The following is a 26001-nucleotide window of genomic DNA, read 5'->3' as shown; positions in this document are numbered from 1 at the left end:
TACCATACAGCAACGACTCTGTTGACTACTGGAGAGCAGTGAATGTTCTTACTACAAGTTGGGCTTTGGCAGATGAGCAAGCCTGCCTCTAGTAATTTGAGGTATTGCTGCCTCCAGGTGTCCTTTTTGCTCTTCTGCCAAAAATGCTTGTCTGGCAGAGTGAGCAGAAGGGAATGCTTGAGCCTCATCTGCTCCAAATACAGCACGTGGTATCTCAGCTCAGCAAAACTTTCCCCCAACACTTCCTCAGCCTCCTGCACCACTAGAATTACTTTTCAGGCGCTCCAACTCCTGGCTGTGAGAAGAATTTTATTCCCATAGCACGGACTAAGGAGGAAGGTGAGCTTCCATGTGCTTGCAAGCTTTTCTTTCTCTTGCTGCTCTCCTGTGCCCCCTTGGCTGCTGTATCCTTACCCCCTGTCCCAAGCAGATTCTCTTCAGTGAGGCTCTGTGTCTGTCCCAGATGCACTGCTCTCTCACCCACTGCCCACAGCGCACTTTCCTCTCTGGTCCTAGGTAGTTACCAAGGTGGGGACACCTTCCTCCAAGAGCCAGTGCTGATGATTATATATGATCAAGCAAGGCAAATCTGAGTGGCAAAGCCAAACTCTTCCAGGGAACAGAAGAGACATGGGCAAGTGTTCCCTTGCTGCCCCCACTGAGGTGTGTGAGCAGGGAGAGGCAGGGCAAGGAGGGTATGTTTAGATGGGGAAAGTAATATTTGACATCTGTGCCAGATTCACTAGAGTTAATCCCTAAACGCCCTTAAATTATTGCTTGCATAGGAATAGTTTAAAAGTGCATTTTTCTCATGTTTCTCCATTCTGTTACTGATCCAGAGTCAAGAGGCTTGTGGTCAGGATTAAAAATAAGGAGGCTCAGCCTGTGTCTTTTTCAACGTTAATGGCATTTGTGACACATCCTGAGTTATGACTGTAACAGAAGAAAATGTCTTATGACCAGAGTCACTTGGGTGGAGCCCATAGCTAAGCAAAAGCTGAAAAAGAGCCCATCAGTGCTTTCTCTTGATGATTTGAAATAGTAATCTTGTTAGGAAAATTAACCTTAGGAAGGCAACAAGGAATTTCCAGAGGAAGACTGTTGCTAGGCACTTGCATGGTTGGGCAGTAAAATACTGCAGTTTGTAAAAAGCAATTTTCTACTGTTGATTCAATAATTTTTAATAGATGGTACTCTAAATTTCTATGTTATTCGTAACACAGTTGCTGCCTCAGAGCTTTCCTGTTGTTCTCTCTGTATACCTTTGGAGAGCACAGGGTATATCCACACAGACTTCTCCCTACAGACTGGAATTACACAGCCTGTGCACCTGGACCAGCAGCCACCTCACTGGCACCTTGGCAGGATTCGTCCCAGCATATTTTCCCATTGGCTCTGGGCTGATGCAAAGTGATATCAGCATGATAAAGAAATCATGTGAAAATACCTGCAGATATCCCTCAGGGGTATTCCCAGCAGCTGCTCTGCTGATTGAGGAATACTGGGGGACATGAGGAAATTCTAACTGCCCACCTGGACGAGCTGCATCACATCTCCCACACACTCCTGCTGTGCCCTTTGCCATGCCAGGTAGGTGGCGGTCCCTGCCTCTGGTGCTTTTACTGTGAAGCTGGAATGTGTTGGCTAAGCTGCAGGAGAACACACACACACACCCCTGCCACTCCCCACCCCCGAATTTAGTGGGTTGTTAAAGGGGGGTGAATTGCATTTTCTCTAAGAGAACCTTACCCCAAGGAGTAAAACAAAAATATGAGAGCTCTTTTTCTTTGCAGCATTAACTCTTCTGGAGCACATTTCTCACTGGTTGTGCTACCATAACACTTAGTTCATAATAAGAAACTTTCAGCCTTCACTGCCTCACTCCATTTGCCATTGAAACTCCCCTAAAAGGCGACAAGCATCTAATTTTCTTCTCAATCCATCTGCGACTTGTATTGGCGCCGTGCTGAGGGCAGCAGGAGCCGAGGGTGCCGGGAACACTCGGCAATACCCAGAACCTGGAGCTTGTGTTTAAGCCACAGCTCCCTGCCAGCTGGAGACACATTTAACATTCCCTGCATGACTTCAGCAGTTCAGCCACTTTCCCACATTCCACAGCTGGCCTCCCACCACCGCTCAGCCTGCAAGCACACACCACACCGGGGTCATATTCTTGCCATCAATTCTCAAGTACAACTTGCTAGTGAAAGCACTGGAGAGTTCTGTTTAAAATGTGATGGCACCGTAAGACCTGTATGTCCTGGCTACATATAAAGAAGTACTTTCTCTATGCTCTTCAGCTCTTCTGTGTTTTATAAAAGCTCTGCATATCTTGGGAACCACAAAATGGTTGGGTGGCAACCCTGTAAAGTCCCAGAACAAATCCCTACTACTATGAGTAATCCCAGTGCTGTATAATAGGACACATAAAGTCCTTCAGGACTGCATCCACAGAGGTTTATTAACTCCATTGTTAATAGTTAATAGTTAATTAACTAGTAGTTCTCTTTTCTGACTGTAAATTCATGTTGCTTCACATGTATACCACATCCATTTTTGTCATTGTGCAGAAGTTAAAAAAAGGAAGCATGAAGTCTGGAGACGTCAATTTTTAATACCATAATTAGCTTGATGGATTACAGTGATTTGTAATTTTTTAATGTCTACAAATTGAACTGGCTTGTGCCTTTTTGTCATGCTTCTTGTGTAATGAAAAAATCAACAATAATTTTCAGAAAGAATTGAAGAAATCTAAATTCAGTAAATTTCAGTAACAATTCAACAGCAACATTCCAGCAATTTGTACTTAGAATTTATCTTAGAAGAAAACCCCAAACTATTCAAACAATTTAAAGGTTAAGCATCATGATTTTATGGGGATTACTAGAAGCGAAGCCTATTGTATGATTTGTATCTGGATTCCTCATTTATCTATTACCAATCACATCAGTGGTTAGGGACTGAGCAAATAAAGAATACTTGCACAAAATTAAACCTGCACATCTGGGTGCGCTGGGCAGAAAGGTCTACAGGTTCATGTTAGTTTTCCCTGGAAACAATGAATAAGTGAACATATATCACTGAATTTCTGGGTGCAACACAGGACTATTAATTCCACTGAAATAATGATTTGCGTAGCTGACATGATATTTGCATGAATGTACAGCAACTGAATGTATGGATCTAATGAGATAATCACAACAGTTGTGAAACTGGACAGGGAACAGCGCAATGCTTGGGCATTTCTCATGTATCATTTTAGGCCTGTTTTGGTACATAAATAGGACCTCATCATTCTGTAGCAGCTTAAAGCAACATGAGTTAGATCCAGAAAATTACCAGAAGATGTATTTTATTTCTATTCTAATTTTTAATATTTATTTTAATACTTATTTTACTAATATTTGAGTGAATGCCTTAAAAAATTAATCCAGTCATATTATCATTGAAGTATAAAGATTTTTGGCCCATGTTTTGAAACATCAGGTAACATCCTCTCACTTATTTTAAAAAGCTAAGTCACTGTTAAAAGACGAGTAATATTCAAATAAGATGGTAGCTTCCTCTTAAAATAATAAAAAATCAGAGAAGCATATTTTATATAAATTATTTTCTATAAACTAGTACTGAGCAAAGCCCCAGTTTATGAGTTAACATGACAAATGTAATACACTCTGGCTGTAGTTAATACAAATTTATCATGGAAGCAGTGGCAACCCTTGATCTGCACCAGGACTGGTGACACCAGTACACAGAGGGAGCAGCTACAAATGCATGCCATTATTAGAAGAAAATAATGTCCTGCCAGCAACAAGAAGGTAGATTTATATTGGCAAACATTAAAATTTTATTAAGGCAGAATTCTTTACAGCCACAAGACATGCTGTGTAGCATTATATTCTTACAGTCTTAAAGGAAATGTGATAGCTGCAATTGAAAGTGAACTCTTAACAGCTTTTGGAGTTTTCCCCCTCTCCATTAGCTGGGCATAAGCCCATCCAAGTTAATATAGGTGATGTTACCAATAGCAACAAAAATTTCACCAAAGCCCACAGGAAACCTCTCCACAGCACAGTGGACACAGCTTTGACTTTACTGATGTGCAGCAGCCATGTGCCTTTATGTCTGGCTTTCCTTTTGCTATGATTCTTGCACACCTAAGTACCAGCCACTGTCTAAACCCAGGGTGTCCCCACACGGAGTTTGTTTACACCTGCAGGCACAAGGCTGTGTACCAGCAAATGGTGAATTCCTCTCCTGGTCTACCCAGGGGCTGTCCATCAATTTTTGCTCCTAGGCCACCAAGATTGCAAAGTCATTTGACTTTGCAAGCCAGGACCTTTCTTTGGCTTCACAGAATAAAAAAAAAGCCATCTAATTTAAAAAGAAAGAACTCATTAGATACTGAAGGAACTTTTTTGTATTAAAAATATGAGGGAAAGGTACTGGCAACAGCTGGCAATTTAATATTATTACATCTGACAGAAAAGCCTAATTCAAAGGACAGTAATTTAAGAAAATATACTTCAAAGGTAATAAAGTTCCCGTACATTCACTTCTTGATTGGGCTGCTTGGAGGAGAACTTTCCAATGCTGTTAGCAAACATGCCACAGGATTGCTAATGAAATTTTTTATCTACTTCTCCCACAAGAGCCCATGCACTACTCCTAAATTCTGATTTTTAAAGCAATAATACTGGCATGTCAGTGTTCTCCAGCTGAGTATTTGTCCAGATAAATGAGAAGCTTTTTTTGAAAACTGAAAGTTATTCACCACTGAGGGATTGAGGGTCTTGACAACATAAAATTATTATTTTCCCTCTTATTATCAGCTCTAGTATAGAGTAGAATATAATTATTCTATCCCAACTGTAATAAACTGCAATTTCAGACAGGAGTGTGAGTAATTTTTGCTCAATGAGCAGTAAAAACAGCTCAGTGAAAGTGAAAAGGATGGATAGGTTAAACACCTTAATTTCAAGTCTGCAAATAACACAAAAACCTGTTTTCATCTCTGATGAGTGAGTGTTGTGATTATCTGAAATTGCACAGGATTAGTACTATTCCAACAGAATGCAAAGGTCAAGAGGTGTTGATTAAGAAAAGGGATTTTTGAAAGAAAACATTATCTATTTGAAACAAATGCAGGCTCCTGCACCTGGAGAGAAATAACCCCAGCACAGGCTGGGACCCAACCTGCTGGGAAGCTGCTCTGGGGAGCAGGACCAGGGGATCCTGGTGGACAAGAAGCTGTCCCTGAGGCAGCAGTGCCCTTGTGGCCAAGAAAGCCAATGGGATCCTGGGCTGCTTTGGGAAGAGCATTGCCAGCAGGTCAGAGGAGCTGATCCTGATCCTGCCCCCCTGCTCAGCCCTGGTGAGGCACATCTGGAGTGTTGTGTCCACTTCTGGGCTTACCAGGAAAAGAGACATGGAGCTCCTGGGGCAGGTCCAGCAGAGGACTATGAAGATAATTAAAGGGCTGGAGCATCTCTCTTAGGAGGAACAGCTGGGGGAGCTGGGCCTGTTCAGCTTCCAGAAGAGACAACTGAGAGGGGACCTAATCAGTGTCTGCCAGTGTCTGAAGAGAGGGTGACAAGAGGTTGGCCCAGGCCCTGCTCAGGGGCACCAACCAAGGACAAAAGGCAAAGGGCAGACAGAAACTGATGCACAGGAGGTTCCACCTGAACACGAGGAAGAACTTTACTGTGCAGTGACTGAGCACTGGAACAGGTTGCCCAGAGAGACTGTGGAGTGTCTCACCCTAGAGATATTGCAGAACTGCGTGGATACAATCCTGTGCCATGTGGGATGATCCCACTTAAATTGGGAGGTTGGACCAAATTACCTACTCTGGTCCCTTCCAAACTGACCCATTCTGTGATTTATGTTTAAAATATATTTGTAAGCTTTGAACTGTTCTCTTCTGGATGTGGATGAATATTTTTCATATACCATACAGTTAGTGTCCATTTTTCTGTAGTGTCATTAACTGCAAACAATCTCATTAATTGTTGTACAATTAAGTCAACAACTTACATTACTTACTGTACATTTAAATTCATATCCTACTTTACCTTCCATTTTTACACACATCCATTAATATGAAGTTTTTCATTAAAAATGTTCATTTGTGTATAGTCTCTACACAAAAATAAACAGCTTAATAGGAACTGAGGGTGGCCAGTTAATGAAAAACTGAAAAAATAACATTAGTTGCAAGCAATACAAGAACTATTATGATGTATATGCATGCAAAAGTATCCAAAATAATTTATTTTGAAATAAAATATTAAAGATAACTAGAAGAAATATAAAATATTACTGGTGATTCTGGAAAATCCTAGTGTTGTAATGTGAAACACAAGTATTTCTGGGACTAATGATATGCTGAACTGCAGTTACAATTCACTTTCAAAGTTGACCAACTGGCTTGTTGCTGTGGCTCTCCTTTATTCCTTCAGTAATTTGTATTTGCCTCTCATGGATTACTACACCAAACCAAGGATGAGTACATGGATGCTTATTAGTCACAAAAATAAGGGTGCCCAAATCAATCAGAATTAATTTTGCAATATGTGAAATAACCATTAGTCCACACTTACAACTCCCAAATTCAGATATACGTTCACGTGTCCAAAATTAATTCAGGTTTTGCTATACCCTCCCCATTATTTTGTATATATAATTTACTCCTTAAGCTGTACAGGTGAAAATGCAGTCATGCCCCTTGATGCACTCAGCCACCATGGGATTGAATTACTCGTCAATGTTCTCTCCTCTTGTTTACGTTGTAAGTTCCAAGAATTACTATCATATGAGTACAATGGAGGTCTTTTTAGCAGTATGCTGACATGAAAGAAAAGTTCAGCTATGTTGTTTAATTGTGTATACACTAGTGCTAGGCAACTCTCCAAACCTTACTGTAAACATTGTTTAAGGTTCATCCAGATCAGCACGATAATGAGGCTCATGCTTTTTAGGCTTAGCTTTTAGTGACAGTTGCTTTTCTTTATAGTTTTATATTTACCTTCTCTGAAACACAGTTAGAGACATCATACCAGGCTGACCTTTTTCTTTTACAGATTGATAGGTTGTCCTCTAAAGCCCTTGCCTAATATTCTGTTTACATCATGTTGTTTCCCTGGGTGGAGAACTGATCTATTGTCTTTTGTCAGTTTGTCTGCAGAACATATTCATCACTGCCTAACAAATGGAAATACTAGATTAGTCAGCAAAAAAGTGCATATTCAACAAATGTGGTGTTAAAGACTTTAAGGGAGCAAAAAATACTTAGAAGTTCCACGAAATGTATGGTTACTCTGAAAATATCATTCATGTTCTAACAAGTATGTATGCACATAATAATGTAAAACTGGCACCATTAGCTCTAATGTATAATCATTATGAAGTTATTTTTGTTAATGTAAAGACATCTTCAACTACAAAAATACACATCTGAGACCTAAAATACAGGACATGTGCTTCTTCAGTGGTGAGTTGTTCGAAGTGCAGACTGAGTGTGTGTAGGCAGACAATTATGAGACAAAGAACACTGCATTCCTAAACTTCAGTTTAATTTAAGAAGAAAGTTCATTTATTACTGAAAGAAAACAATTTACAGTGTTCCAAGTTTCTATTATATAAGTGCTGCTGCATTTTAGTTTTTGTAAATGGCTTTTATTTTGCAACACAACAGAAAAATCAGTATAGTATTTATCCAACCCCAATTATATATTTCTAAAAATTTACACCAAGTACAGCACATCAACATTTTAATCTATGTGCTTGTCAGAATCTAATCAATTCAGAGCTCTGGTAAAGACAGGCAAAATACTTTGGATTTGATCTGCAAAGATAGAACTTCAGATTTTTAATCATATGAATATTCTTAACTACATTAATAATTTCCAAATGCTGTTTTCATGATTAAGCATTTTACGAATTGTGATGCAGAGCTGAAGGTTGTTAAAACTGACAGAAATAAAGTATTAGCAAAAAATACCATCTCTGTTGCAGCTGAGATGTATATATAGGTCTTCTGTCAATGAGATTAATGTGCTGCATTGCTCTTTATCAGGTCTGCGATGAGCCTGACATTATCTCTGAACATTGCAGATCTCCCTAATAGTACCCATTAGTCACAGGATATTGAACTCACTGAATGCAACAAAGTTTTAAAAAAGTAATAATCTACCTTAAACCCAAGGATTATCACACAAAGCACTTTGACTATCCCTTTTGCTTATCCCTAAGGGCACTTTGTGCCCTGGGTTTCCCTGAGGCACGAAAGTCTCCTGAGCCCTCACACTGTGCATGGATGCCCAGCCTGTGTGCGGGGCTGCCAGCCTGCTCCAAGGGGACAGTGGGGAAGGAACAATGAACTGCATCAATTGGCAAGTACCTTCCGTGTGCCACACCCAGCTTCTTGCCAGAGACAGCCCTGGGCTCACAGGAACACAACATCAAACAAAAGAACAAATATAAGAAAATCTGCTTCTCCTTTACTATGCATTTCATTTCAAACAAACATTCTGCTTTCTGAAGGTTTGGCTGGATCCTCAGCAATTTCTTAGATCGCTCAAAGGCAACAGAGAAAGGTCTCCCCAACTATGAGGGCTGTTTAGCCAAAATCACAACCAACACCTTCCCTGGCACAACAACACTCCGGGAAGGCAGGAGTATCATGGGAAGAAAACGAGGTAGAAGGGGTCCAACACCCCTCATTAAATCTGTCCAGTGTGGGGCTTCAGCTTGTACTGGGAATGGATTCAGAAGAGTGAGCAGAGTTGACAGTACAGAAAGAGAATCCACTTGAGGATGAAACAGATCCCTTGTACCTGCAAGGGTCTGGGTCACTGTGAGAATGAAAAGCCAGCAAATTATTGTACATCTTAGATGCAACAAAGTTCTCCAATATATTTTTTGTTCTCAGTAACCTTTTTTTTAAAAAGACCACTGACAGTGCCTTGGTGAATGCTTCTGTGCAGATGCCAGTAAGATTTTAGGGATATTTGTTCCCTCCTCACTGGAACAAGTTGGTATGTTTGGAAATTAATTGCCTAAAATCAGAAATTCCACACTTAATTGGAATGAAAAAAGAAAATAAGAATGTAAAAAGAAATTAAAAGTAGATAGTTCAGGAGTCAAACATAAAACTCTAATAAATTAACTCAAGGAAAAACTATTTTTTTCTTAAAGAATTATTAATAAAATCCAATAAGGACCAGGAACTACAAACATATTTAAATGCTCTGTATATTTATGCTCTGATGCATCTCTGGAAAAAGAAAACATAGATTGTTTACCCAGCATAATGCTCTCTTTAACTAGAAAAATATTTAATTTCAAGTATTCCTAATGTGTAACTTGATTCTCAGTTCTTAGCTACATATCAGTCATGGGATACATTCCATAGTTATGAAGTACTACCTTGAGAGATTTCATGCTTCCAAGAACACGGCCAATTTCTGCCCTGGGATGCAAATGTACAATTCTCTTTGAAGTCTCTAAGAGTCACAAAAGTAGAACATGCAGCACACTGCAACTGAGTTTTTTCTGTATTTAGTGTCAAATTCTACTCAGCATTACTTATTTAACTCCACTCCCCTCTAATTTTAATTGGAGGGCTACAACTGAGCAGAGCTGGTCTCCCATGCCAACACTTACTGTAATTAAATTAAATACATCTATATATGCATCATAGTAAATGTGGCTTTTATAAAACTAAGCAACTTCATATTCATTCCTCTGCATAATATAACTTTTTACTTCTAAAACTCTTGGTATTTAATTAAATGTGTTAATATAGTTATGATATACTCATGTAATTACTTGTGTTTTGCACTACTGCACAACCTAGAAACCTTTTAATTTAAATTTAAATCCAAGATACCTGTGAAATTTCGGTACTTATAATTCTCAAGAAAAGAGACATCAAAAAGAATGCAGAGAAATCTCACCTGCGTTCTGCCAAGTGCTCTGCAGCCCAGTCCCAAATACTGCAGGCAGGCAAAATGCTCGCTTAGTGAAGTGAATAAATATTCATTGTGCATTTATTTACTTCTGCTATTGCTGGATTTAGTAATATAATTAAAACTATTAAAATCATTAATTAGAAGACAATATAGTTAATAGAGTTTTAGGTGACACAAGTTTAACACACTGAGTCAAGTTAATTAAGTCTTGTCTACATTTGGAAAATTACCAGAACTACTCTGAAATAACCCTGGATAGGGATGTGTAGATACATGAACATCTATATGGGAATTTAATATGCTCAATAATTTCAGAAAACATTTCCTTATAAATTGCATTATCTTTTTAAGTGCAGACAAGCTCTAAATCTTGTTAGCATCAGTATTCTGCACTGTTGACAGCTTTTACTCTCTAACACTCCAGCATGTTTACTTCAGTATCATCAAACCTTTAAGGCTTCATCCTGGAAAGAAGCAGGCACAGAAACCTCGTGCATCCATTAACAGATTTAAATTTAACAACATCTACAAGTAATGCTGTGACAAGGCAATCACCTTGCAGAAGAAGAATTCCTTTTCTTGTTTAGCTGGCTTTGAAAGTGGATTAAGTTGTTTTGGACAATTGGCACTAATTTTTTCAGGAAGAAAGCTCTGTCCCCTTGAAACTATTTGGGGACAGGTTTTCCAGAATACCTGACAAATCCTCACACCTGGCCTTCCACCAGGGCTAATGCTGTGCCCAGGGCTGGCACAGCAGTCACCGCTCAAGGATCCCTGCTGTCAGAATCAAGGAAATAGATGCCAAATGTCATTCTCGGGGGATGATGTCACACAAGACAGATGCAGGATGAAACTATATGCTGCAAAACTCTGAGATTTTATAATTTTTGAGTGTTAACATCGCCAATATAACCTGTGATTAAAAAAAAAAAAAAAAGCGTCCAAAAGAAAGAAAATCAAAAGCTACAGAACAGAGTTATTAAACCTGAACAAAATAAAAAGGATCTTCTCTTGCTTGGATGTAGTTATAGTTGTAGGACAAAGTGCAAAATCACTCTAAATTATTTGCAACTCCCCATAAAACGAAAGCCCTTTTGTAGGCTGTGTTACTCCACAAGGATAGACTGTGACATAAAACAAAAACTCAGTGTGCCACTCCTTTGGAGTGTCATGATCTCCACCACCACCAAAGGCCATAACACATATTAATTCTAGTCACTTCACATAAAATGAATTAAAATATACAGATCATTCTATTTCAGTTATAGAAACTACAAATGCTATTCTGCAGTGATGACTTGAGCACTTCTAACCTGTCCTTGGTCCCGCTTTTTCCTCCAAGTGATCTTACTTTAAACACAAACCCACCTCTCTGCTCACTAAAGCAGCCTAGAATGCTATTTCTAGTCCAATCAGGGATTTCCTCAGCTGCAGTGATGGACCTCAGCCTTGAGCTGACTGACACATGACCAGAGCAGGGTGTTTGGATACATAAGGGTTCTGGCATAGTACAAACAGCACAAATGAGCAGTAAAAACCTACATGCCAGAAAGTATGTCTCTCTATTCATGAAGTCTAAAGACAAACTAATATGTTACTGTAAATTGTGAGTTTCACTCTGACTGATAAATTGCATAATTTCAACTGAGCTCTATTCCCCATGCATACTCTTCTGATCTCTTATATTGAGATGAGAGCCTTTTGGGTTTCTTTTTTGTTTAGCCACTTCTGCTAGCAGCAGTGATATCCTATCTGCTTAGTGGATACTAACTCCATTTAGTCTTTGCTATACTGTATATTTTCTTGGATTCAGATTCATGCCATGCCTATCAGGATAAGAAAATTAGTGAGCATATAAAATATCAAAAAGAATTGCAACACCACCACATCACTTGAGAGAGTGTTCAGGAAGTTCTTGCATTTAGTCTAAATTCAGTGTAATAAGAAAACAAATGTATAAACTACAAGAAGTAAAAAGAAACACCAAACTGTTCAGTTCTGAAAAGTTTACCTCTGTAACTTTATATCCACTATCACAACAGGACTGCAGCAGATAAGGGGCAAAGGTAACTGACACATTTGCCCCAGGAGCACCTTTTGTCCTCTCACAATCTGTATAAAACAAGGCCTTACCCAGAGGTCTTGTCTGTCTGTTCCCTCCAAAATCATCCTTTGTTTTTGTAACAGCAACCTTTTATTCTTGCTGAACTTTAGCAGTCCCCAAACTGAGTTCTTGCAGAATACTGCCTTCAATCTCCTTTTGTTGGAGATGCAACTCCCTATGGATGGCCTGGCAGCTGGAGGTGCCTTCTTGTGCCATGCTCTGGCAAACGTGCCACAGCCTCTCCACTGAATTTGGCTTCTGCCCTTCTCTGCTCTTTTTCACTTATTCTTTTCCCTTATCTGTTCTCTGCAGCAATTTTCCTCTTTCAAAATTAATTTTCCTTACATTTTCCCTCCATTTGACTTTGTACTTTCCAGCTACTTTTTCCTCTTTTCCCATCTCAAATGACAACACAAGGCTCAAGAGACAGGTCTACAGTCAGCTTTCCAGTGCCTGTGTAAGCACCTCCAGAGACAAGCTCAGTGCTGGGGGCAGAGAATCAAACTGGAACAGTCCCACGGAACCACCTCTCTCCAGAGCAGGCTCTGGGCCTCAATGTGGCAGCAAGGACTGACAGTGAGTAGTTCGAAAGGTCACTTCCATGAGGCCAACACTAAATAAAACCACAGAACCCAGACTGCTTCTCTGCTGTTATCTCTCTCAGTGGCATTCTGAGACATGATTTCCTTTCCTCTTTTCCAGATGTTATTCCTACAAGTATAAATTATCAAAAGATTCTCACTAAAACTGTGAAACATTAGTCACTCCCAGACATAGCTCTCAGCTTTCTACTCCCAGAAATCCCAGCTCAGTCTCCCAACATCCTCCAATAATTAGGCAAGCCAGAGTTGCTCAAATTTGTACACAACCCTTAATATTGGTGAGCCTTCTTTCCTTTGTCTCCAAGGCATCCAGAGGCTCCTGAGCTCTGCTTTAAAGCTACAGGCTGTCTGGTATGGTCTGGAGATTTTCCAGATCATTTAAACTGAAAAATGGGGGGCTGCAATACAATGAATATTCAACTTAAGATTATGTTTATTATTTCTTGACATAAAAGGAATATTCTGGTGCATGATTTTCCTAATTTATGGAAAAAATCACAAACTAGTGCCCATTTTACACATGAATGCCTTCATTACACAGACAAAAATCCAGAGTATTTTATAAATAATACAGGCACACCCATACTTCACTAGCTGCCCAATATCTAAATTACTTGAGGCACAGGCTGTCCTGCAGAGGAGGCACCACATTTTCAAATCTCAAAGAATAACAGTAACTAGTCAATCAAGGAAACTGAACCAACAATTAATATTTTTAACAAGTGGTAGGTAAATCTAAGCTAGTCTACATATCCAACACATTTTAAAAATGCTGTATACAACCACCACCAGAGCACTGGGATGTGCAGCATCCTCCCTGGATGACAACAGCAGCACAGTTTCCATCAATGAGGAGACAGAATACATTTTGGAAGACAGCACTCAGATAAACTCCTACTTTTAAAAGGTGTGCCACAGAAATGCCAGGAGTTCTGCTGTTTGGCATATACACATTTCTAAACTTCATATAAATATCAGTAAAAGAGCAGCCATTTAAACCAACCTTGACAGAGCTGACTAGAGTGCAAGCATGGAAAATGACCCATTATACTTCATATGAATAAAAAAGATATCTATTATTCATTTAATCATTATTCAATTATTCATCTGACATAGAATTCCACTTTCAATTTTTAAAAGAAAGAAAGGGGCAACAAATATAAAATATGCATAATTGCTTTTCTGCCTCTTCTGGGGGCAACATGGCAAAGTAAACTTTTGTCATTCTCCTTCATTTTAACTGTGGTATTTTGCTATTTCTCACAGAAAGTAGCACAACTACTCAGCATGAAAGTATTATGTGCTTGGTAACACTTCTCCCTGATCCCAGGCCTCAACTAAATAAAATTCCAAGAATAGCATCTAAAATTCCTGAAACCAAAGACAACTCCAATACACAAATATATCTTCATTTTTTCCTAAAAAAATTCTATATTTTTGGAAAAATCTGCACTTTTTTTTTTTTTTTTAATATTTGGATAGCCCAGTCACCTTCAAGATAAACACTCCAGGATGAAGAAAAAAATAAAGAAGTATTCAACTGGTAACTTCTTTGGTAACAAGATGTAATGACTGGCAGTGATAATGCTGCTATCTTTGACTTTCTGGCAATGAAAGTCATCTTAGGGACAGCTTAGTCCAGTGTTGGGCCCCTAAATTTATTCTGGCACCTAACAAGAAACCTTATTTTCAGAATTAATGGACAACTATGATCAGTTCAGTTAGCAGAGTAAAAATGAACTGACATTTGGTGGGTTTTACATGTTTTTCTCATCACCAATCTGGTTGACAACCATAGCTGTGATTTTATTTTTTTTAAGATCTAGTAAAAGCAGCATATTTAAGATTAACTCCAGGATCTGGGAACATGTGAGTTCCTATTATTATACCTGCCATTGAAAATCCCTAGAAAATCTGGGGGAGAGTATATAAAAGACACTGGAAAGAAGTGCTAATAAAAGCAGAGCGAGCTAAAGAAGTTGGGTGGGTGGCTTTGGAAGCCTTTCATGTATCCATAGCTCCTGCAGCTGATGAACTTACTGTAATTTGGAAGAAAAGTCATGTGAAATATAGCAGAACTGTTAGTGAAAAGCAAAAGGAACATGTCAATTCTTGCAATTTTTTCTACTAGAAAGAATACTGCCTTCCTCAGTATTCTGATGTACCTCTGTAAAATGTCTGCTTGGAAAGAGACAAGATTTGGGGGTTAATTATTGTTTTATTTAATTTTTAATCCATGCTCCAGAGAAAAACTTATCAACACATTCAGATTTGATGCAGGAACAAGAAATGTCAGCCTAAAAAAGTGGTTTGGTATGAGAATGTATACAAGTCTGTCACAATTTACAGCATAATTTGGTAGCACTATAATCTTCTGCCAGGAGAAAAATAAATAGACAAACCTAAAGCCTCAAATTTTAAGCAGCTTAAACAAGATATTTGCTAAAATGGGATAAGGGAATTTGCATGATTTATGATTATTGAAATGTCATTTGCATATTTGTATAATGCATGTTCTGTTAAAGAGAAAAAGGGATTTCCTTCTATACCTTTCCTTTCCAAATTCCACAGCACAGCTTACAAGGATGGAGCGTGGAAGGAACAGTAACAGTTTCTGTAGAGCCTCTTATGCTGATGGATGGCTACCAGGGCCAGCCTTACAGAATCACACACTAGTTTGGGAAGGACACCTGGAGGTCATACAGTCCAACTTCCCTCCGAGAGCAGATGGCTCAGGACCTTGTCCAGTTGAGTTTTCTACCATCCCCGAGAGATTCCAGAACCTCTCTCAATACCTTCAGGTCATGCTTATGGTGAAAAAAAAAATTCTTCATATCTAATTACAATTTTCTAATGTCCGAACTTGTGTCCCTGTGTTGCATCCTACTGCCTATTCCCCTCTAGGATAAAACTACCAGCTCTGTAGACACGGGGAGGGCAGTGAATGTCATACCTGGACCAAATGGAACACTGCTGGTGTGTTCAACATTTTTACCACAGAGAAGTGCAAAGTTTTGCACCTGTAAAGGAAGAGTCCCTTGAAATGATGTCAGCTGAGAAGTGAGGAGCAGCTCTGCTGGAACAGACCTGGGGGCTGTGGCACACAGCCAGCCAAGCACAAGCCAGCAGCTTGCTCTGCCGCTCCTGCTGGGCTGCATTCAGAAAGGGAGGTGACTGCCCCCCATTGGAAAGGCTCCATTCAGGATCCCACGTGCAGTTCTGAGCCCCCAGTACATGGCACTGATAAGCCAGAGCGAGCTCAGTGCAGGACTGTCAAGACAGCTGGGGGCTGGATCACATATTCTGTGAAAAGCTGAAGGAACTGGGTTTGTTCAGGCTGGAGAAATGGAGGCTTTGGTGGGAGTTAATAGCAGCTTTCCTTTTATAGAATGGAAATTTATGAGGAGGTTATCAAGGAGAAGGGCCCAGGTTCTTACAAGTCAATGAGCCTAAGTTGAAAAAGGAGAGGTTCAGACTGGAAATAAGGGGCAAAAAATCACTACAAGAATAGCTAGCATTGAAACAGGTTGTGCTGAGAGGCTCTGCACCTCCATCCTTGGAGACTTTCTAGAACAGACCAAATAATGCTCTAAGCAACCTGGTCTGATCTTCTAGACAAACCTGATTTGAGCAGAAGGCTGATTTAGAGAGCTCCTGGTATCCTGTGATCCTATCCCCACGCATCTCCAAGAAGTGTCTGTCTCCACTTTTTCAGTGCATTCTTATTTGATACATTTAGACAGCAATTAGATCTCCCCTTAGCCTTCTCTCCTTAAAATAGCCTGCTCTTCTAAATAAAACCATTTGTAGGAGCTGGGCATAAAACAGGGAAATACCCATATTCATCAAAGAAAGGAAAAAAAAAACTCACCCAAATACAGATGTGGAAAGAGTAGAGAACAGCCTAAATATAAACACTGTGAATACAGTCCAGTAAAAGGCCTGAGCAGTGAGAATAGTAAACTCAGGAAAGAAATTTGGGACTGTGAACAAAGAAACTGCTCCTATGATCCAAGTTTCCTGTGTTCAGGGAAACTGGAGTTTGACTACTCTGTCATTTATTCAAATGCATCACAGAAACTACTACATATAGCTCTTTTTCCAGTGACCTAGGACAATAATAATCTGAGCTTTCGGACAACTGACTGGGTCAAAAGAAGTGAGAGGCACTCTGGAATCTTTGACCCTGATAGGAGCCATGGTTCCCCCTCCAATATGTCCCTATGTATTCTCCTCACTTTCATGAGCAATAGTAAAAGCAAATGGTCACTAACCAGGAAAGCTATCCACAGGAAACCAGAGGGTCGCTGACACGATTCACAAAATTCCAAGTTTGTATCATAAACCCTTCTTTAATGTTTTTTCTAGGAGACAGAATGTTTTAGCTAGTACTTTTCCAAATGAGTCACTAACACCCTTGTCTTAATTCTGCAGCTGCTGCTAATTTGAAGTGCCAGCCTTCTCCCCTCTTTCCCCAGAATGAAATAAAATATCAATGTTGCACTGTGCTGAAAATGGAAAGTTAGATGTAACACTATGCTACAAGGCCTCTGGAAGTTTCATTTACATTTGATTCTTTCTTTCCCCCCAGGCCTATACCTAACTTAAGCCCTCCCAGCAAATTATTTCACACTTACCTCCATAATCATTGGTCCTAAGAATGAAAGATTGACTCAAAAGGTTTTTTAACACTTAGTGCACCAACATCTAACACAATTTAAAACAACAAAAAATAAGATAAGTCATAGAAAAAAAGTGTTAACAGTTATCTGCATTTATGTGTAATCAGCAAATTTATGTGTAATCAGCAGCCCTGCTGGCCAAGGCCCCAGAAAACTTTTTATCCAGAAAAGCTCCACAGCCCGACTGCGTGAGACAAAAGCGAGACCCAAGGGGGTGGACTTCTTTTGGAGACAACTTCACCCACAGCCATGCAAATCTCAAACTTCTTAGGTATCTCATTAGTTGCTCCACTGTAAAAAGGTACTGCAGCTGGGGGGTTTGGGCTTAGCTTTCAGCCAGACTGGTTTCTTGATTCAGCTCACTGACCAATCATACAAATGCTAGGGCCAGCACAGGGGGAAGAATGGGTTGCTGGGAGCAATGGGGGAAGACAAGATCGCCCTTTTTGGCTGCTGTGCATAGTTATGTAAAATTAAACTGATTATGTAGCTATGGCCTGAGGGATAGAAGAGGTCACAGATACTACCACAGCCTATAAACTGCTGTGGAAATTGTGTCAGTGTGTGTTGCCAAGAGACAAGCACAGGAATTCACTTCTTAACCTGTTGTAAAACCCACAAAGTGAAGCCTGTTCACTCTACCTCTCTAGAAAACCTGAATACTTCCCTCTCAATGCACAAGACATTTTGTTCCATTTTGTATCAGTAAGCTCTGAATGATTCTGAAGCGTTTCTCCCAGGTCTTACATGAGATTTCAAAACCTTAGCTTTAATATATTTTGAAATGTTTTCATCAAGTCGGAGCAACTGAGACTAAATGTGCTCTTACAATCTCAGACTGTGAACAAGAACATGGTGCTCCAAAAGCTACCATGGAACAAGTGAGCCCAGTATCTGGTTATACCTACCCACGTCCAAGCTCTGACTTCACCAATACTGAGATAACATAATTCAGCTCAGAACTTACTGAAATAACATTTCAATGCAGATCTTGATATTTTCAACTGAGGAAGACTTGGTAGATGCATGAAGTCAGAAAATTATTATCATCTATTTAACCACAGTAGATATGACCTGAATCTGTTTTGTGTCTGTTTTGAATGAAATTAATTAAACTCAAATAGAACAGATTTTTATCAACACGCTTTTCCACCATTTTTCACTTTTTAGCAAAGTAGGAGTTTTTCCAGCAGAAATAGTTGTGAACACTATTTGCACAGGCCACAAAGTCTATACAATTGAAGAAAACACAAGCATGTAATTTCAGCTAAATCTGAGCATACATCTTCAATGGACTATTTCTCAAACCAAAAGCATAATTTAATGAAAAACAACCTATTTTTTAAAATCATTGTTAATCGCTCTTGATTATGGAAGACTGAAACTGAAATATGTAACTGTACCAAGATATACTTTCCAATTTATTACTACACCTTTGTTCAAACTTCTTTACTACTATCACAATCACATTTCTTTCATTAGGAGTACTGCATTAGTAGCATCAATTACCTTTCCAAATGATGCATCTACTATCAACATTGATAGCTCAAACTTTGCTACTTGGATTTCAAAGTGGATGAAAAATTGTGTCCAAGGAGTTTTTTTGATGTATGTACTAAAAAGATATATTTCTTAAAGGCATTGTTTTATAGAAAACAATGCTTTACTACTTTGTATTATTCTTCATTGGAAAACATGAATAATTTTGCCTACCTTTTCTCTGTTCTTTCAACATTGAGTGGAAGCTCAGAAGTTTACTAAGGAAATTTCATCCTTGAGACTGAGACCTAGAGACTTATGCTCTAACAAGAAGCAAAGTACTTAGAAGCATGCTCAATTCTGGTCTAAAAGTAATGAGAAAAAAAACCCTACTATCATTATGAAGAGAACCAGCTGAGTTTTGAAAAAAACATACTTTAAAGAACTGTTTTATACAGAGAAAATTAGCTTCTCCCCACACAAACTTATTGCACACCTTTCATGACTGCCTTGGGATCCTGTGCTGAGAGTAAAGCTAGAAAATACACCAGCACAAATCAGACATTGTGTAATTCTGGCTTCTTACAGCTGTTGCCTACCTACTGGTTGTAAACTTCACATTCGCAAACCCAGTGCCTGGAGGGGGTTAACAATCAAAATACAAAAGGAAAACAGCCCTGAATAAATGTCTCAAGACTATTTCAAGTCATGTGTAGGTTTATCACTTTTCTGTTAATATCAGTCCCATAAGACCATCAGATTCAGGATCTGCTCATATGTCTGCAGTAAAGTTACTACAGAATCACAAAGAGGGACCAAGATTTTGTTGACATTTGTTAAATGACGCAAGTCACACAGTATCAAATTAAGCCCCAAGTATGGGGTACTCTAGGGATGAGTTTAGTCTCAAAGTTCTGGAAACTACAAAGCTAATGAGAACCTGTAATTTCCATCATTGATTGAGTGGAGAAAATATTTTTAACTTTGTCATCCGCAAATTCAGCCATATATATGTATATATATATACACCATCCCTCTCTATGAGGAGGTTGGATTCAGGGAGGAAAGTTGTGGCTATTTAAAAACTTTTTAACAGAATCCCTAGGAAAAAAAAAAGCAAAATTAACACACCTTATGGATGCCATTGGTGCTTTTTCTTGATTCCAGCCCCAATCACACACTAAGTTGCCCTCCCTAAACTTTTGCTCCTCTGATGTGAAGATTGTGACCACCGGGCATTGCAAATCACCTCCAAATTAAGCATGATCAGCATAACCCAATAATAAATCAAGATTCTAGTAAATTTTTCTTATTTGAAATGAAAGGCCAGACTCATGTTGACTTCAATTAAGCCAGTCTTCGAGATAATGGTGGTGTGAAGTGTTTCTACAGTTCATGTTCCTTTAGCAGAATTCTTTAGAGAGTTACAATGATGTACACAAAAATACGTGATATGAACTCTTGCAGAACATTGCATGAACTTTGCTCAACCCATTTCTAGAGAGGCTTTTGAATATACAAACATTATTCCAGCAAGAGTTTCTAGAAATATCTCACAAAGAGCATATTTCATCAAAGGCTACCTGAACCAAACTTTCGAAGTTCAAAGGAGCTATAACTGGGACAAGGATAGAGATGCCCTTCACAAAACAAGCTGGCTGGAAGAATTACATAGAACAATCACTGTGATCAGTGGCAAAAAAGTTACTGGTCTGATGTATGGATGTAAACAGATGTTCTCAGTTTTGGACTGGGATGTTTGGAAGAACAGAAAATGCTCTTTCTAGGTAATACTCTTCATTTCTCTCTATTTTCCATCCTCTGAAATAATTCTATAGAGTCAGAGGGATTATCTTACCACCAAAATGCTCAAGTTTTTATTAAAACTGGTAGATTTTTAAAATTCTTTCCCTTCCACAGTATAGTTCATTTTTGGAAGAAATTCTCTACATAGTTGCACAATAAACCTCCAGCCTGTCTGGAATGAGAGAGAACACGCTCAAGAAGCTGAGGAGGACAATGGGATCAGGTAACTGCGTGGAGACAAAAAGCTTGCCTGCAACTAACCTGTGCTTTTATTTCAGTGAATTCCTAAGCTCAGCCAAGAGCTCACAACTAGGGACAATGAACACAACTTCCCAGAATATAAAATGTGCAAATTGCTTCTGTCCAACCTTACAAACATGCATACTCTCCTTTACTGCAAATTTGTCTTTTACTATGTACAGATTTCGCAGTCTTAGTGCATATGGAATAAACCTAACTAAAGTGATCAGAATTAGTAATCATTGATACTGATGAAAATCAGCTCAAAAGCTCCTGAAACTTTTTAAAGGATGACAGACCTGTGCTTGGTGAGGAATGCAGTGCTGAGGTACACATAAGCAGCAAAACAATTAGCAGGTTCTACTTGTTCTGCTTTAGAAGCTGAAGGTTCTACATCGGTCTATTAATTTCATATACTGACACTAAACTGCAGCTTATGCAGTGTCTGCTGATAAGACAATTTCAAGTCTACTTGGTTTAATAATGTTAACTGATTTCCTTCTTACTCTGCCATCAACAGGCTTGGATAAAAATTAAGTGTTCCCATTTTAAAGTTTGCTCTCATCAACCTGAGAACAAGGTTTTGTCATGGCAGAATCTGCCTGCTCACTACAGTTAATATCAATCTACAGTCCTGCCTACAAACCCACACAACTTCTAGAAATACTGGTTCTTCTCAGAGCTGCCAAAGCAGCAGTTTTGCAGCTACCAAATGATAAAGTTCAAAGCCCACTCGAAGATAATTTAGCAAGATTCACAAGACTTCATTAGTTCTAGGTTTTGTTACCCAATAGCATACAAAATAACTAGAATTCAAGTATCACACAGGTATTATCTACGATTACTAAATGCTTACATTTTAGGTAAGCCATGCTATCTATAGGAGATGTTGCCATCTTCCATGAACCCTGTCTTACACAAAGAACTTTCCTTTATGATACAGAAGCCTACTAGTGGAATTACTCATATTGCCACATTAGTCTCCAAGGGAATACCAGTAATACAGGTAGTTGTCACAATTTAGTTGTAAACTGTTGTGTGCATTGTGACCCTGAATTCCATTCAATATGGAAAAACAAAACATAGACTCACTTTTATTTCTTACTTGACCAAAGCAAACAGACTGTGGCCTAAACATGCCTCTACACATTTGTATTTGTTTATGTGTAGTCTGTCTTGTTAAATGTTAAAATACTTTGCCTGGCACAGCCAGGTTTTACTCCTGGGCAGACAGGCCTTTAAGCACTAGTAGAACACATGAAATATTAATGAAATAATTTTCCAAAAGGCTGAAATACAAAATCTCTCAATTATAAGTAAAGCTTCAAGTACAGAAATTAGATACAACTGAGTTGAAACTTGAAAAGCAATGTTACAGAAATATGGTTAAAGAAAGCACCTAAACCATTAGAAACGTCCATTGAACTTGGAAAATATTTTGATGCTTTCTGACAAGCCATACAATGCTACAATACAGGAACTGTCCTAAAACATACACTCATTAGAAGACACAAAATTTACCAAATATATCAAGCATATAATTCCAGAGTAAAAGCTGTCCTAAAAATGAAGGTTATACAAGCTTCAGCTTATAGCCATTTCAAACTGTTTTCATTGCCATAATGATATTTCATTTTAAGTCTTCTTCCAATGGTAATTTTGTTCTTTTCATTTAAGTCCATGGTTTCACTAATCTCTTTTGATTCTGAGTTTCCCTAAGACTAGAGGAAGGGAAGTGCTGAATCACAGCAAATGTTTATATTTTCTCACAGAATATATCACTGAACCAGCTTGAATACTTCATGAATAAGACTGTGAAGATCATAGCAGTCAAATACAAAATCTGTTTTTTAAAATCTGTAATATATTAATATCAATTTAAATAGTTGACCACATCAACATTTTAACCCAAAGAGCCACTAGGAATGTATGCAATTTATCTAATGAGTATTTTTGAGTGCTCCATCTTCAAGAAATTCCTGTCACTTCCTAGTTATTGATTTGCAGATTATTAGTCAGCAGATTTTCCATCTTTATTTAAATAAGGATAAGATGAGAAGCAGAACTTCTGGTTTAGGAGATTTTCCTACCTCCCCCAGTATAATCATGTACTGTTACCCATTGCTCATTCAGCAAAGGCGATTCACCTCTGTTATCATTTGTGTTTAACAAAACCCAAAGATATCTCCAGAATTACTGAAAGAGTGGACATAGAGTGGACAGTGAGCTGTTTTAGGGCCCAAAGAACAGAACAGCTAAAAACTATGAATTAAATGAATATTTCTACGTGTCCAGAGGGATCCACAGTGGGAAGATTGTTTATGTTACTGGATTCTGCATACTTGAGTACCAAAACCTACAGTCACTGGTCCCTGTATCTATACCAAGAAGACACCTATTTTTCTTTTATTTCTTTAATAAAATCAAGATCTCTGAAAACAGGAAACTTTCACTGGATCTCAGATATTTCATTTCATGTGTGTAGGTCAAATGGCTCTGTGTTCTCTCTGCTGAAACAGAGCAATGTAATTTGAGGCTGTATAATTTTATAGCAAAGACTGCAAGGCAGTTTGAAGATGTCATTGACTGTAAAACAAATCAATATTAAATTATCTGTACAGGAAACATTTTCAAAAGACAGTCCATCATGTCTTCTCATAGGATCATGGATTTCTAGGATCATTCTTTACTAACTACTATAAGCTATCAGAGTTTATCTCCCTCTTCAATTATTTACAGGTCAAAGCAGCCAAGTGATACTGCTTTATATATATTCCACGTTATGTACTTGATTTGTAACATACAATTGCCACACAAAACCATGAGGGTAAAAGTTTCTGCATAAAGACATTTGTTTCATTTGAGAATGTACATACAGTCTTACAGCCATGTGATGCAAAAGGCTGTCCTTTAGTCATTCCACCTTTCTTTAAAATAATGCATTAAATATATGCATACACATATATATATTAAATATATATGTAAACAGTTACTGCAGTGATTACTCTGCAGCTAAATCTTTAAATGGCTATAGTCTGTCCATCTTTAGCCTGATGTCGATTACACATTTAACAGATTAGTCATTTCAAATCACCCAAAGACCTTCGTCACATTTCTATCAATTTCTGTACATATGAAAGCACATTTCAAAGCCTCCTCATTGCTGCCTTGTAAAATGTCTCATGACTGTCAAATGGAATTTATTTTTCAGCCAAGCAGTCTAAAATACATTTCACAATACAGTAATACAAACACAATAAAAAGAAGAGCCTATCAAGTGTGCAGATAAAGGGAAGGGAATTCTTTCCTGTGATTGCCAAAGAGGCAAGACAGTTCAATAGCAAAAAAAAATAGAAAAATCACAACCAAACCCACACCACGGTAATAACCTCTAAAAAAAGTTCACACATGGAAGCCTCATATGGGTCTGTTTTGATTTGTGAGGAGTGTCACTGGTGGTTGGAAAGGCTTATGCTAAATGTTCCAGACAGCTGATGCAACCACCTCTGCATCTGCCAGTTTGCAGCATGATGCTTCTAGAGCAGTGGGGCTGGCTGCCCTTAAAGACTTGAAGGAGAAAGGGAAAAAGGTGGAGATACTCCACCGCAGGAACCACTAACATCAGTATCCCCATAAACAGCAGCTACCCGTATACATTAATCATCACGACCTGGACCCTCAATGCGTTTTTTAATCCAGTTTGAAAACTGTGAGGTGGCAGCTCACAAAGGTCCAACTCCGCAGACAATGAGTATCCGCCCGAATCCGACAGCTTCCCCAGTGCCCGTATTTAATTGGAATTACGGCCATCTCCATCGCAGCAGTAAGCACGCCCTGCCACCCCCGGGGATGTCACAGCACCCCCGCCGCGGCTGAGGCACGGCCATGGCAGCCCCCGCCGGCCCAACTTGGCTGCTCTGCCCGCGTTCCGGGGGCTGCGCCGGGCGAAGGCAGCGGGAGCGCGGCCCGCAGCGCTCCGCTCTGCGGCGGGGTGGCCGAGGACGTGGTTGGGAAGGAGGAGACACGCCGAGAGCCCCGGGGAAGAGGAGGGACCGACAGCGGGAGGGGAAAGGCGAGAGGGGAGTCAGGTCGGAGGCTGCACGGTCGGGAGCGAGGAGAAGCGGTGGAAGCCCGGCGGGGGCTCCCGGGGCGGCGGCGGGCGGCAGGAAGGGGCTGCCGGCTCTTTCCTGTCTCCGTCCCCCGGTGCAACCTGCCCGCCTCCCCCGGGCCGTGTCCCAGCCGCGGAGCTCCCGCCCGGCCCGGCCCTGTCCGGCCGCCCGGAGCGGGGCCAGCCCCAGACCCGCCGCGCCGCCCGGCGTGCCGGACCCTACCTTCGCCTGCAGATACTGGGGGTAGTAGTAGGTGGTGTACTGGGGGTACATCTGCTGTTTCCACACTTTGCCCATGAAGCTGGAAATGTAGCCTGCAGTGCAGGGATGGGGGGGTACTTTGGGGGGCTCCAGCCGCCTCTCCGTCTCTCTCTCTCCCCTTCTGCCTCTTCCTCTCCGGCGGCGGCGGCTGCTGCTGCTCCTCGGCCGAGCTCAGACCTTCCTCCACCCAAAAGCCACAGCGGAGCGGAGCGGGGGCAGGCACTCTCGCTCTCTGCCCGGGAGTTCCTGCCAAGTCCCCGCCCGGCCGGGCCGAGCAGCAGCGGCAGCGGAGCGGCGGCGCGGGGAGCGCTCGGGGCCGGCGCGGCGGTGCCAGGCGGCGGGGCAGGGCTGGCGGAGGGGCGGGGGACGGGGGCGAGGGGAGGCGCTTAGCCCCGCTCGGCCCCGGGGCGAGCCCCAGCCGTGGCCCCGCGGCGGGGCAGCCCCGGGGCGGGGGGCGCCGCTCGGGCCGAGGGCCGCTCCAGCGCCGGGGAAAGCTGCGGTGCCCGGCGGGAGCGGAGCGGGGCTTTCACGTTCTGGAGGAGAGGAGGAGGAGGAAGGCTGCAGTGGCCGCATCGCGCACGGCTCGGCTCTGACCTAATTAGCCTGGCTGTGCTTTGTTATCGCCTTCCCTCTTTTGTGCATCCCGCTGCTGAGCAGTGGTGCAGGGCACAAGCTGGAGGGGAAAACTGGGTACAATTTTGGAAAACCAAATTTGGCTTCAGTTCCGCCTGACGGTACAGGGTG

General features: G+C 40.4%; 1 protein-coding gene across 3 annotated transcripts in view; it reads right to left on the bottom strand.

Moving 5' to 3' along the window:
* Window positions 1–25587, bottom strand: part of RBMS1 (RNA binding motif single stranded interacting protein 1) — a 143020-nt gene extending 117433 nt beyond the window's left edge. For 2 of the 3 annotated variants that reach the window (XM_064718170.1, XM_064718172.1), the window contains exon 1: window positions 25219–25586. In XM_064718170.1, coding sequence (XP_064574240.1) covers window positions 25219–25293 — 75 coding nt within the window. In that variant the 5' untranslated portion in view covers window positions 25294–25586. Of the gene's footprint in view, window positions 1–25218 lie in introns of all 3 variants that reach the window. The other variant, XM_064718171.1, reaches the window with a different exon arrangement.
* Window positions 25588–26001: the final 414 nt, after the last annotated feature.

This window comes from Zonotrichia leucophrys, chromosome 7 (genome assembly GCF_028769735.1).
Source record: "Zonotrichia leucophrys gambelii isolate GWCS_2022_RI chromosome 7, RI_Zleu_2.0, whole genome shotgun sequence".
In the NCBI taxonomy this organism is placed as follows: Eukaryota; Metazoa; Chordata; class Aves; order Passeriformes; family Passerellidae; genus Zonotrichia; species Zonotrichia leucophrys.
The sequence above is the reverse complement of the archived record's forward strand: the minus strand, read 5'-3'. Positions and strand labels throughout refer to the sequence as shown.